This window comes from Cornus florida, unplaced genomic scaffold (genome assembly GCF_030987335.1).
Source record: "Cornus florida cultivar Cherokee Brave unplaced genomic scaffold, ASM3098733v1 CherokeeBrave_3.0.0_Hap2_Chr05, whole genome shotgun sequence".
NCBI classification, from domain to species: Eukaryota; Viridiplantae; Streptophyta; class Magnoliopsida; order Cornales; family Cornaceae; genus Cornus; species Cornus florida.
In genome coordinates, this window is record NW_026775575.1 from 48,599,313 (window position 1) to 48,612,947 (window position 13,635).

The 13,635-nt window shown below is 33.2% G+C and overlaps 1 protein-coding gene across 1 annotated transcript; it reads left to right on the forward strand.

The window, feature by feature from the left end:
- The first annotated feature begins 10,802 nt into the window (after positions 1-10,802).
- LOC132310140 (trans-resveratrol di-O-methyltransferase-like) lies at positions 10,803-12,841 on the forward strand. Its single transcript, XM_059808363.1, has 2 exons — positions 10,803-11,576; positions 12,542-12,841. Exons 1-2 carry the CDS (start codon positions 10,803-10,805, stop codon positions 12,839-12,841), a joined length of 1,074 nt encoding a protein of 357 aa, XP_059664346.1.
- Positions 12,842-13,635: the final 794 nt, after the last annotated feature.

Below are 13,635 nucleotides of genomic sequence, written 5' to 3' on the forward strand. Positions count from 1 at the left end.
CCCAAGTAGATGTTTAGCCACTCATTGAAGTAGTCATCCAATCCTCAAGGGTTATCTCCATGATAGGAATGACCTCCTTCTTGATAGAAACTCTAGAAGAATGGAAGAACTCCCAACTATGGTATATGTTTTTCTATGCTCTAGCCTCCTCTCCAAGATAGATGATGAATAATGTATTGAGATATGTATATATCCTCTTGTAAAAGTGGCTCAAAATCCTTATATAGGAGGCTCAAGCGTCACACCCAATGATCTGGACTCATGCACTAGGGCCCTTGCAATGATTGCACCATGGCCGAACTTTTAATGAGCTGGACTCTGTTTTAAGTCGAACTTAAGGAGGTTTGATCGATCGAACTTTGGTGAGATCAATCGAATATAGGTGAGATCCATCGAATGCTGCAGAGAATGATCCATCCTTGGCGGCGCCTTTTTGAATAATGACAAATCTCTCAGATATTTTGGGATAAGGACAAAAGTGGTAGGTGAGGATAAGATCAAGAAAGTTCGATCGATCTGAGAAAAGTTGGATCGATCGAAGATAGAATTTCTTTAAGGATAAGGACAAAGGCTTGGATCCATCTTGATGAGGTGAGATCAATCAATGTGAAATCGATCAAAAATATTCCTGATCGATCGAAGTTTGCAGATTTGCTTCCACTTTGCTTCATTCTTTCATTCAGCTTGAGATTGCTTCTTTTATGCTCTAATTTGGCTGAATTAACTTATTTTAGGGATAAGCACCTGAAAAGGGTAATAACATAAAATTAGTCTAAAATGGGAAAGTAAGATAGATAAAGGTCCGAGAATACTCGGGCTTAAGGGATTTAAATGTACACTTTTCAGCTCTCATCAGGTTTGGATAGGAGAAATGGACTACTTGGAAAGTGTTAATGGGTAGAGATATTTACCCATGGATTAATATACATATAGTTATGGGTTTGTGTATATTAGGAAATTAATATTATTTATTCAAATAAATAGTTATTAATATTATCACAATCAGTGTATATATAAATATAAAGTATATTATATATATATTATTGTATTTCACGTTGTTCTGTTGCTTATGTAAATATAAGGTATTATTTATTTCCTTTTCTTTTTTATTTAGACTTAGGTGCAATTAGGATTAGCATTGGTTGTATACGCCTTTATATATATCATTATATGTCTGCCAAAAGTTGAAAAAAAACCATATTCACAAACACATAGAGGCTGAGAGATACAGAGAGGTTTGAAAGAAAACTGAGAGAACGAATTAGGGTTTTAGCCAAGAACAAGGGCTGAACAAGGGAGAGGTTACTGAAGTTTGCTCGTGGATTGAACCAAGGGCAACAGAGGAGTTGGAAACAGTCAAGGGTTGCCGGAAAAATCTAGGAGGACGACGTTGAGGTTTTAATCCAAAATCTCGAAGGCAAGTTCTTTTTCTTTCTCCTTCCCTTAGACTTGTTTTTCTATGCATGCCTAGGTTAATTCCAGGACTAATCAGAGATTAAATTGACTGTGTTTGCATGCTTAAACTAATTTTAAACTGTTCTTATGTGTTGTTTATGTGTTCTTAATTATTTTGAATTTTATTACATGAAAGCTTGATTTAATCTATGTTTAAGATGCATATCAACCGTATAAAATTATTTGGAACGATACAGGACATAGTTCAGACTCTTAGGACCATCAACAATGGAGAACAGAGGGATTGGAACTCGTCGGAGATGAGGAAGATGATGTAAAACAGGTTGAGAGCCGGCTCCCAAGGGGCGAGAGCCGGCTCCCAAAGGAATTTAGATGGCTCTCATAGGAGAGAACTGGTTCCATGGAGAAAGGAGCAAGCTCCCTTAGACCGAGAGTCTACTCTCTTTTGAAGAGAGCCGGCTCTCTTTTGAAAAGAGCCGGCTCCATGATGGTGAGAGCCGGCTCCTAATTAGAGGGAACCGGCTCCCTTGCTAGAAACCCTACATATATTATGCATTTTGGAATTTCCCAATTCCATTTAATCATTTAATAATTAATTAAAAATAGATAAAAACAAATCTAGGTGCTTAAAACAAAAAATCTAAGGTCGCAGCTCAACTGAGCAGGCTCGGTTACAACTGAATAGGCTCGATTATAGCCGAGTCGGCTCGATCGTCAACCGAGTCGGCTCGATTACCAATCGAGTCGGCTTAGTTTGGTTCATGCTAAAGGTCGTCTTCTTCGTTGGTTCAGCCTCTATAAACCCTAAAATTCCATTGTTAAAGCCTCTATGCTTCAACCTAAGTCCTATAAGTCCATATTAATTTATTTTAGATGTTCTAACATGTAAAGATCCAATTTAAACACATAAATCGTGCATAAAAAATCCAAGAACATTCAATTCAAGAACATATAAATATATACATTAAACCCTCTATTCTAAATTGATTCAATCATACATAATTATTCAATTTTAATGTTTAAGCATCCTGGAATCTCCTAGGCATGTATAGAAACACAAATCAAAAGGAGAGAGTAAGAGAAGAACTTGCCTCTTAAGATTTCAGAATGAAAACCTTAAATCTCTTTCTTCTCTAATTTTTCCAGCCACCCTTGGCTGCCTTCTTAGTCCTTCGTGCTCCTGGTTCAACCCACGAGCAAGCCTCCTAACCTCTCCTTGGTCTGGCCTTGAACTCCTTCTTTTCCCTCACGTTTTCCTCTCTGTATCTTGCTACCTCTAAGTATATAATATATCACGTATATAAAACCTAGCCTCCCACAAACCTATACTATTATAGATATACAACATATAACCATAATCCTATATTAACCCAAAGTTTGCTAACCTAAAGAGAAAAAATAAAAATAAAAAAAAAATAAAAAAAAAGGAAAAATAAAATATAATATATATATATATATATATATATATATATATATATAAGTCTGCTAATTAAACTAACGCGATAAATATATAGGTATGTATATATAACTTATAATTATATATATAATACTACTATATCATTATTATTAAAATTACTATATACAAATAATAATGATAATAATAATAATTAGAAAACTATCCTTATATAAATATATACCCATATATATATGTACAACCATTTATGGGTAAATATTCGTACTCATCCAACTCCCATCCACGTAGTCCATGTGACTCATTGGGTTGGTCCATTACTACTATCCAAATCCATTCCTTTTAAAAATAAAATACAACATAAAACAATTAAATCATTTAATCCTAACAAATAATTACAATTAAACCACATATCAATTAAGCAAGTAAAGGGCCTTTGGCCTAATGGTATAACCTCCTCATCTTCAAAGAAGAGTGGAGGGGTTCGAGCTCGGGTGTGGGCAAAAAAGTGTGTGTGTGTTTGCTTTATCATTCAAAAAAAAAAAAAAAAAAAAACCCAATTAATTAACTACACAAGCACCCAATTTAATTAAACAAATAATACAAATAATATATAGACAAATAGTCAATTAATCAAGTAATACTTAATTCAATGAAACACATAAGCAATTAATCAAATAATCAATTAAACAATTAAAAATACAATTAAAACAAATAAATAAATACCGAGACTATCCTTTTAAAAGTAGGGGTAATATAAATAATGATAGGAATCAAGAGCTTGACCTTTTGGATCGATTTTCTCCTCTACTATACGATTTGTAAGATTAAGCAGAAGGACATGTACTATCATCTTTTCCTTTTTCCCGAACGGTCGATATGTACTAATAACCCTGACTCTGAGAAGGGTTGGAAGAAAGGCCTCATAGGGGTTAGAGGGGCCTGGCAAGCTTCTGCCTCCAAATACTTCCCCATTTTGACCACCTTTGGCGAATATTCAATCTCCTGTACACTAAGTATAAGAAACATAAGAGCAAGTGCATTTGTAAAGTTTGTTTCCCTTGTTATTGTTCTTTCCTTTTCCACTCCCTAAAAATCCCACATGACAACTTGGGTTACAGCATTTACAGGGCTAGGATCCATACTTTAGAAGAAAAGGTGTGGAATAACGTCCGTTCATCTTCCAGGTTACTTACCTTAGCAGCTCCCACTAGCATCTCATTCTTAGGACTTTGCATAGACGAACTACAGATCCCTTCATTTAGAAGGAAAAGGGATACTTCTAGTGATGCCCCTGGCCCATCTTCTGGGTCAGCAACCCTCCACCCGCTTAGGAGTCTGCCCAAGAGAGGGAGAGAGAAAAAAGACCCTTATCCGAGAGGGGTGTTGCGTCTGACTTGGATGATGTTACCTTGTCCCAGAGGGTTAGAACCTCTGGGGCTACCGAGCCCAATGTAAAGAGCGAGGTGCCTGCTTCAGTTAGCACGACTGGGGGAGTAAAGAGGACTTTATCTAATCCTCCCACTATGATTCCATGGACTCCAATGTTCACCTGGGCGGATGGCTCTGTGGTTGCTCCCAATGACACCATGTTCAAGCATGGTCCGACCGAGATGGCCTACTACTCTCACCTGTGGTCTCCTCAGGACGTGAAGGTGCACAAGGAAATGTCTCGCAAGGATATATTCACCTGATTTCCAATTTCTTCCATGGAGGTAATGTTGTCTTTATACTTACTTTCTTTTCTAGATCGCTCTAAAATTGTCTTGCTTACATTGGGCATAATAGCTTTCTCTTGTTTGTATACAGACATTGTTCGGGGTGGTCACCTTGTAGAGTGCCCTTGAGATAGCCGACCAGAAGGTGCACACCCTCTCAACGGGTACAAAATTGTGTCCCATGACTTGAAGATGGCAAATGCAAAATAAAAGGAGTTAGAACTCAAATTCTTTGCCCTTCAAAAGGAGAGAGATAATCTTTCGGGTGCTCTGGAGACCAAACGGGCCGCTCGGTCTGATCTGGAAAAGAAGTCTTCAGATGAGCGTACGACCTTCCTTGGAGTTATGAGCAGGTTAAAGGTGGGGTTAAGGCTCTTCATGGCCGTTTCTCCCGTACCAGAGCCCTTCAGTATGCTTAGGGATATAGGGATGGATTTACAGACTGTTCCCCTCTGAGGGGTAAAGGAGGTCTTATGATGATCCGGACAACTTTGACCGTGATCTCCAGATCAAAACCGCTCAACCATTATACCGATCTAGCTCCTGATCAGGCCGAGCTCGTCTTTCGAGAATGCAATGAAATTGTTACTTCTGGGATCATCCTTCCTGTCCCTGCTATTCAGCCTCTGAACACTGCTCCTTCTACCACATATCCGGGGAATAGAACTCCACCCGGTCGTGCTTCTGAAAGCTATGCTCATACGCCTGGACCCTACATAATTTTTACAAACCTACTTAATATATGGTTGATTCATTAATGGAATGAGAAAAAGGGAGGAGAAAGGAAATATGCCAATGTGGCTGTATAAAAATGTTGTGTATAATACACAATAATTTTACACATTGGTGACATGAAAGTGTATCTTAATAGATTGCTAGAGAAAAAAAAAAATTACACATCATACGTGGTATTGTATATTTTACACAAAAAAAAATGTTTTAACAGACTGCTGAGAGCATCTCTAACCATTTGTGCATATATTTTTTTTTTTGTGTAAATGTGATGTGTCATAATATATTTACACAAAAAATTTGAATTATTTATTTTTAGCACCCGTGGTTGTTTTATATCTTTTGTGTAAAAATATACTTCCCAATAATAACAAATTAGTGTCATGTATGGACCCCATATAATTTTTACAAACATACTTCATATAGGTTGATTCATTAATGAAATGAGAAAGATAGAAAAGAAAAAATATATATATGTTGTTGTGGTTGTGTAAAAAAATAATGTAAAAGATGTAACAATTTTACCCATTTGTGACTCTTAACATACTGTTGGAGATAATATATATGTATATATATATATATATATTACACATCATACGTAACTGTGTATATTTTATAAAAAATAATATTTTAACATATTGTTGAAATTCTCTTAAACTGATGTCATATTTATGTAAGAACGTAAAAAAGTTATTAATATTATCAAAATAATTTTGGTGGTTACCTATAAAAAGCTACATTCGCATTTCGTACACTTTAAAAGCATTATTATAAATAAACTTTCGAAAGCATTGGGTCTTTAAGGCCTTATATTCGGCACCATACGGACGGTATGGCAAGTAACCTTAGAGGATTCACGCCCTCACATCACATTAGGTCAAGCAAAATTTTAAAAATTAAGAAGAAGTAAAGAAAATGATGTGGAGTATTATTGTGGACAGATCAATAGGGAAAATGTGAAAGCGTAAGCACTGTACTGCATTAATTTAACCATTGTACTTATTTATTGGAGGAATAAACCCATCAACAAAAACCTGTGAAACATAAGCCAACTTAAAAGTAAAAAGAAAGATAAATTGCATCCACGGCACCAAAATTCCAGTGATTCAAATATTATTTTATTAACTTGTTTAAAATGTGTTACAAAATATCTTTAAAATATTAGACCCGCAGTCCAAATATCTGATATGTATTAGAAGTTAAAAAAAATATATTTAAATTATAGTTACATTTAAGAAATATAATATCAATACGTATTAAAAGTTAAAAAATATATATTTAAATTATAGTTACATTTAAAAAATATCGGATATGTATCAACAAATATCAAATCCGAAACGTATCAGATACGGATATATCGCTCTCGTAAAAATATTCGTACTTCCTCGACAGACATAGAAATACTCAATTTACCTTAATACTCTATAAATTGAGAGTTTCTACATCTATGTATTGAGTAGAGTACCGCATATACTACCCCATAGGATTGTAGACTTTCTCCCTAGACAAACAAGTAAAAGGCACATAGCCTATTTATGGTGTTCATCAGTAAAAGTTTGATAAGGGGCACTGATGACTTTCTGGTAGTTAACATTGGAGATCTACGTAATTATGACACCTTAGTTCAAAGTGGTTCAGCTCTCAAACTCCGCACGCAAATTTGCAATTTGAGAGCGTATTTGTACAAAATCTATGAATTCATTTTTTACAATTCGCGAATTTATTTTCCTAATTCGCGATTTCTATACGAATTCATTGAACACTTATATATATATATATATATATATATATATATATATATATATATAATACATGTTTAAAAATATACCACTAAAAAACTTTTTAATTAGAGAATATTACAAATAAACCACGAGAAAAATTAACTTATTCATTACATATATTATTAATGGAATAAAAAAATAATGAATATATTTGCTTATGGATTTAAATAAATAAAAAAATACAATATATATATGTGATGGCCTTATATAGTTTTATTTAAACTTAATATAAGACGCTCTCGCGTTAAAAAAATTTAAACTTTAACGCTTTCGCTCCCGCTCTATGTGACTTAGGGTAAAATATTCTTAACAAGTTAAAATTTTAATCTAATTACTCTTCTTTTTCTTTTTCTTTTTTCTTTCACTAAATGCTACTTCATAATCTAATGATATTATTTTACCTTAAAGTTGAGTAGCATGTGAAAAAAAGAAAAAAACACAAAACAAAAAGAAGAAAAAAAATAGAGTACTCTTCTTCTTCTATGTGATCTCAACATAACCGGGAAAAGCAAGGTAGCTTGAACCCGTAACCCCTTGACCCATAACTAAAACCAAGAATCTCTTGGTTGCTTAATGGAAAATGGTAAATTTTTTAAATTCGAAGATTCCGGGTTGATATCCTTACTTTTGCTTAATTAAATCAGTACTTACATTTTCATGTTCCTTTTTATCTGTCCACCTCATTTGTTTAATTTTACTTTAATAACTAAAGCATTAATATTTTGTAAGGGGTGTTTATCTAATAAGATTTGTTAAATCTTGGGTCCCTCATAAAATAGAGTCTACCATCCAGTAAAATTAGATAACTTAATCATATATTTTAATTCAAATTACTGTTCGGTGGCAATGAAAAACATGTTTGACTAAAACCATTTTTTAAATCTATAGACCTCGTCAGATTAGCAATTACTTTATATTTTATTGAGATTACGTGGCTTGTTTGATTTTAGTAAACATTAATTCAATCCAATGAATTAATCATGTTTCTGTAATGCTCTTACCTCAACGGAGGGTATTGAAAATGTGACTTTGTTTAATTATTTTAATTGTCATTAAGCTAAAGTCATGTTTTAACTTCCAACTAATAAGCAAGTGTCATGTTGTTCGAGAAATTAAGTTATTGTCGGGAGTTCATGGTCAAACTTTGCTCCTTCCTTTCTCCTCTAATATTGTACACTAGGAGTTTCTTTTGGCAATCGTTTTTTGTTTTTTATTTTTGTTGACAAATTAGTGTAAAAGATGAGGAAGTTGCAAAAACAAATGTTATAACGCATTGCACAGTGGAGCAAATGTTTTTAGAAAAGACCCAAATATGTACTAAAAAATAAATTATTTTCACTTGTTTTTGTTATTGTAGCAAAAAAAAAAAAAAGCAATGTACTCCTCACTTAAATGGAGCATGTATTTTAGGATAGATAAGATTTGTTAAATCTTGGATCAGTCATAAAATATAGTTTACCATTCAGTGAAATTAGATAACTTGATCATATATTTTAATCCAAATTACTGAATTGGTAATTGGTGGCAATGAAAAACATGTTTGATTAATACCATTTTTTAAATCTATAGACCTTGTCAGATTAGCAATTACTGCATTTTAATGAGATTAAGAGACTTGTTTGATTTTAGTGCTCTCGTTGTTGCTAAACAACGTCAATCCAATGAAATCATGTTTATGTAATGATTTTATGACCTCAATGGAGGGTGTTGAAAAATGTGACTTTGTTTAATTATTTTAATGGTTATCAATGACTTAGCATGTTAAAGTCATGTTCTAACTTTCAACTTATAAGCAAGTGTCATGTTATTGTTTTGTGTTTGGAGTTCGCGATTGAGTTTTACACCCTTCCCTCTCCTCCAATAATTAATCATTAATTCTAAATATTATTGCTTTGAAAAATAAATAAATAAATAAAAATAAAAATAAACTTTGAATTGATAAAATTATTTTTAACTAATTCAACCAATGATCATCTATTCATCATCATAGGATATATAAGTATAATTCTAGCTCGTCAAGGGAGTAGTCAAATGATCATTATTCCCAAGAAATTAAATACATAATTAAGGAATTGATATAAATAACCTCATTAGGAATTAAGAGCATTTCTAACTCAAATTTTTTTGACATCAAGAATTCATTCAACCGATACTCCAAATGTTAACTTGGCATTTGACATACCATCAAATATGTCAATATGCCCTTTGATTCTAATTCCGACAGGCGGATGAGATTTGACATTACTTGTTTATGTTAGTGTTAAGTGCCCAGCTAACAATTAGTATAAACATTTTTCCTCCATAATAAACAACATTACTATAGTTTTCTCATTTTAAATGTGCTTTAGTTTGTCTAATATAATAGACTTTAATGCTCTCCTCTAGTTTTAAAGCATTGCACAAACAATTTCTATTTATTAAGTGTTGCAACTTACCCTATTTAGCTGATCGAGGATTTACTGCGCAATATATATATATATATATAAATAGAAATTGTTTGTGCAATGCTTTAAAACTAGAGGAGAGCATTAAAGTCTATTATATTAGACAAACTAAAGCACATTTATATAACATAAATACCCATAATAAGGAAATTGAATGAAAGATCTCACTCAACTAAATTAGATCCATGAAATTTTACCAATATCATTCTATATCTATCTGGCATTCAGGCTCTAGTAAGTGGATGGAATAATTGCAAAATATCTAGCCAAATTTATACAATTTCTATGATTTTTATTTTTTAAGCTCAACATTCATCATTTCTATTTTTTGTGGTTTGGCTTACAATTTAATGTAGTTCTTTGTTCTTATTTTCTGGATATATTTTTTTCTTTTCTTTTTTTCCTTTTTGATTCCTCCAAAGAAGAAATGAATTTGATTATCAGGGCGTTGGAGCGATGCTGCTCACCTGGTGGTGGCGTTGGCTAGTACTTCTTCCACTTCCTATATAACCAATGTTGAGGTTGATAAAGAGGCCTATTGATTATTTTCGAATTTTCGTTCGAGGCCTATTCATTATTTTTGGCGTTTTATCATATTATGTTCAAGGCCTATGGTTAACCACTTCCTATTGATTATTTTCGGATTTTTGTTCGAAGCCTAAACGAAGGCGGATGGATCTCAAATTTTAGATTTAATATTTTTTATTTATTAGGTTTTTTATTATATTTTTTTTGAAATTTTTAAAAAGACTTTATTTTTGGACTTATTTTTAGTGTTATTTTTCTTTTACTATTAGGTTTCTTTATATTTTAGTTTTCTAAAATTAGATTTTCTTTAACTATAAATATGTGAACTGCTAAGTGCAAAATTATTTATTTATTCAATTATCAAATAATATATCAGATTTTTTTAAATTATCTATTCATTCAATTATCAAATAATATATTAAATTTGTCTAAATTATATTTTCGTTTTGTAAATTCAAAACACAATTACCGTGAACAAATTTTTTGCTTCGGCTTATTATATATGAAAGTATATAATTGTTTGATTTTCAAATGCGGTAACGACCAGATTTAGCAGATCTTGACTAATGAAGACCCATGTAAATGGAAGGAAAATGACACTTCTATATAAAATGAATGGCCATTGTTATATTAAAAAAATTTGGAAAAATTGAAAGAGTAAACCATCTTTTTCTCATGCTTGCTAAGTACTTCTGCCACTTCCTATATATGTAGACCAATGTTTTAAGAGTTTTAAGCAAAAACATTAGACAGCTTAATTAAGATGGATACGATGACCAATGTTGAGGTTGATAAAGAGCTGTTTCACTCTCAAGCTCACATATGGAACCACATATTCAACTTCATAAACTCTATGTCACTAAAATGTGCAGTTCAACTTGGCATACCAGACATCATCCACAAGCATGGACAACCCATGACTCTCTCTGAGCTTGTTGCAGTGCTCAACATCAACCAGGCCAAATCCATGGGTGTCTATCGCCTTATGCGCATTCTAGTTCACTCAGGCTTCTTTGTGAAGCAAAAGCTATCCCAAAATGATGATGAAGGGGAAGAAGAAGGTTATTTGCTCACACCGGTTTCTCGGCTCCTCCTCAACGACGAGCCATTGAGTGTGAGACCGTTTCTGCTAGGCATGCTTGATCCTATTATGACAAAGCCATGGCATTATGTGAGCCAGTGGTTCCAAAATGACAATCCCACGCCGTTTGAGACGGCTCATGGGAGGACAATCTGGGACTATGCAGGCCATGAAACTATATTTAACCATTTCTTCAATGATGCCATGGCTAGTGATGCAAGGTTGGTCACGAGTGTGGTCATTAAAGAATGTAAGGAGGTTTTTGAGGGGTTGAATTCAATGGTTGATGTTGCTGGTGGCACGGGGGCTCTGGCCAAAGCCATCGCCAACAGCTTCCCACATTTGCAGTGCACTGTGCTTGATCTACCACATGTCGTTGCTGGCTTGCAAGGGACCAAGAACTTGAAATATGTTGCTGGGGACATGTTTGAGGCAATTCCTCCTGCTGATGCTGTTCTCTTAAAGGTATAAATGGGGTTTTATTTTTTATTTTTGGTTATTTACATACATGATACTTTATATTTAAGTCACTACTGAATTTTAAATGGATTAAATGTTTATTCCATTAAATATATCTGTCAATTAAGCATTTTGAATCACTTAACATTAAGTGTTGGTGAGTACATTTTAAGTGACGGTGACTTCAAATTAAAACAATATATAGATAAGTGTTAATCGTAGCTGTTTATAGGTAATTTATACCATATCCCATGTTGAAAAAAACAAAAACCCCATATATATATTATATGATGTTCATTTGGAGTAACTAATCGGATTGAACACAATTTTAATTAATTAATTTAGTAGTTGACGTACGTAGCAGAAAGCAGTGAATTGTTGAGAAGGAATAAGGGTTACTTTGAATCCACAAAATAAAAAATTCATAGAGAAAATATTATTGATAATTGAAATAGTTATTTTTCTGCACTTACATATATTTATAATAAACAAAACATTGTAAAGGAAACAAATACTAAAAATAAAAAATAAATTCAGAATAAAAATTCTTTCTATAAATTCTGAAAAAAATAAAATAAGAAACCTAAACATTAAAATTTTATAAATTTAAAATCTTAGAGCATTCCAACTTCATTTAGACCACGAACAAAAATCCTGAATAATCAACGAACTCCTAAACAAAGGTTTTCATCCGAAACACGACATGACCCAGTAGTTAAAAGCTACTGAGTTTTGCTCAATGGGTCATTTCAATCCAAAGAAAAAACCTCTTACAAACTGTCCAAAATTCTGTCCTCCATTAGTTATTTGTTCATTTAAAGCTTGGTTAATTAGGTAGTTTTGTGGCATATATTTTTTGACAGCACACTCTGCAGGTACGCATTTCTCTTTTCTATTTGAGTTTTCCCCATTTTCAATCATAGTATTGGAAAGTTTTTACGAATCATAATTTGAGTTCAAATTACACGCAGTGGATATTGCATGACTGGAGGGACGAAGAGAGCGTGAGATTACTGAAAAAATGCAAAGAAGCAATTCCAAGCAAGGACAAGGGAGGAAAGGTGATTATCATAGACATGGTGGTGGAAAATGAGAAAGGAGATGACAAATCTATAGAAACGCAGCTCTTCTTTGATGTGCTGATGATGGTTCTTTACCCTGGTAGAGAGAGAAACAAAAAAGAATGGGAAAAGCTCTTCTTTGATGCTGGTTTCAGTGACTACAAGATAACCCCCATGGGTTTGAGGTCTCTCATTGAGGTTTATCCTTGATGATAAAGTACGGACTGTTTTATCAGTATTTGGCTGCGTATTTAACATATGCATGGTTTAAGGATGTTATGTATTATTTACAGATCATATTGGACTTGTGTGAATGTCCATACTTAAGAATAAAGTATGAAATATAAGGGAGGTGTAGTTTAACTACTTGATTGCATTTGGTTCAAGCCTGGCTGCTGGAGTACTAAATATATGTTTAATCTGTGTTGTCACAGCAGACCACAACAAAGCGAAAAAACAATCAAGAAATATCAGAAATGAAAAATCACACAATAGACTAAATATGGGGATTTATTTAACTAGGTTTTTTTTACCTAAATCCACCATCAAGACAGTAAAAGATGACGAATAAAGGAAATGTACAAGTCTTCAAATCTTAACCCCAAATTAAAGGAAGATGTCCTAGGGAGCCACAATGGTAATCGAGAATGTGAAGCCTCATAAAAGAGGTTCGGTAACAACAACAAGCGCTTTAAAATGGATATAGCGGCTACGTACCTTTGTCTCCTTATCTCGAATTTCAACCTGGCTATGATTACAGAACACTTTGGCCAGGCCAGAGTGAGATCTTCAAGAGGAACATTTCAACGACAAATCCATAGCTAATCATGAGTGAACAAAGAATGTGTTGAGAATTTATCTCTTATAGTACAGTTGTAGGATTGAATTATTTATTCTCTGATTTAGGGTTAATTGGTAGGTAATTAGTTACTTATTTTAGTTAGGTCCTATTCTATAAATTGGATGTAACACCATCAGTGTAAATATTGAATATACTTTTAATT